This window comes from Rhea americana, unplaced genomic scaffold (assembly GCF_003343005.1).
Source record: "Rhea americana isolate MKP2758 unplaced genomic scaffold, rheAme1 scaffold_475, whole genome shotgun sequence".
In the NCBI taxonomy this organism is placed as follows: domain Eukaryota; kingdom Metazoa; phylum Chordata; class Aves; order Rheiformes; family Rheidae; genus Rhea; species Rhea americana.
The window spans coordinates 66,564-66,992 of record NW_028186618.1 but is presented as its reverse complement, the minus strand read 5'-3'; the positions used below and the strand labels follow the sequence as shown (position 1 = coordinate 66,992).

Sequence of the window (429 nt, the reverse complement as noted above, 5' to 3'; positions counted from 1 at the left end):
GGGGACCCTCAGTGGGATGCAGGACCCCCTTCTCCCGTGGGATCTCCTCCCTGAGACCCGGGACCCCTCTCTGGGATGCGGGACCGCCCTTTTCCCACAGGATCCCTTCCCCAGGGCCCAGGGCCGCCCTTCTCCCGTGGGACCCTCCCCGGGATCCGGAGCCCCCTTTGCCCCAGCCCCCCGGGCCGCCCTTCTCCCGCTTCTCGCCCACCTTGAGGGCGGGCAGGGCGGCGATGCCGGCGTCCAGCTCGGCCACCTCGTTGTCGGCCGCCTCCAGGCGGCTGAGGAGCGGGAAGAGCCCGGCGGCGGCGGCGGCAGGCGGCGGCAGGAGGCCGCCGGGCAGCGCGCGGAGCCGGTTGCCGGAGAGCAGCAGCGCCTGGAGGCGCGGCGCGGCGCGGGCCAGCCCCGGGCCCAGCTCCCGCAGCCGGT

The 429-nt window shown here is 77.2% G+C and overlaps 1 protein-coding gene across 1 annotated transcript in view; it reads right to left on the bottom strand.

Annotated features, from left to right (window-relative positions):
• The window catches only part of LRRC47 (leucine rich repeat containing 47), a gene marked incomplete at its 5' end in the record, with an annotated part of 8,791 nt that extends 8,364 nt beyond the window's left edge, over nucleotides 1-427 (bottom strand). The window contains one exon of the mRNA XM_085316605.1: nucleotides 212-427. Within this exon, the coding sequence (XP_085172731.1) occupies nucleotides 212-427 (216 nt within the window). The remainder of the gene's footprint in view (nucleotides 1-211) is intronic.
• Nucleotides 428-429: the final 2 nt, after the last annotated feature.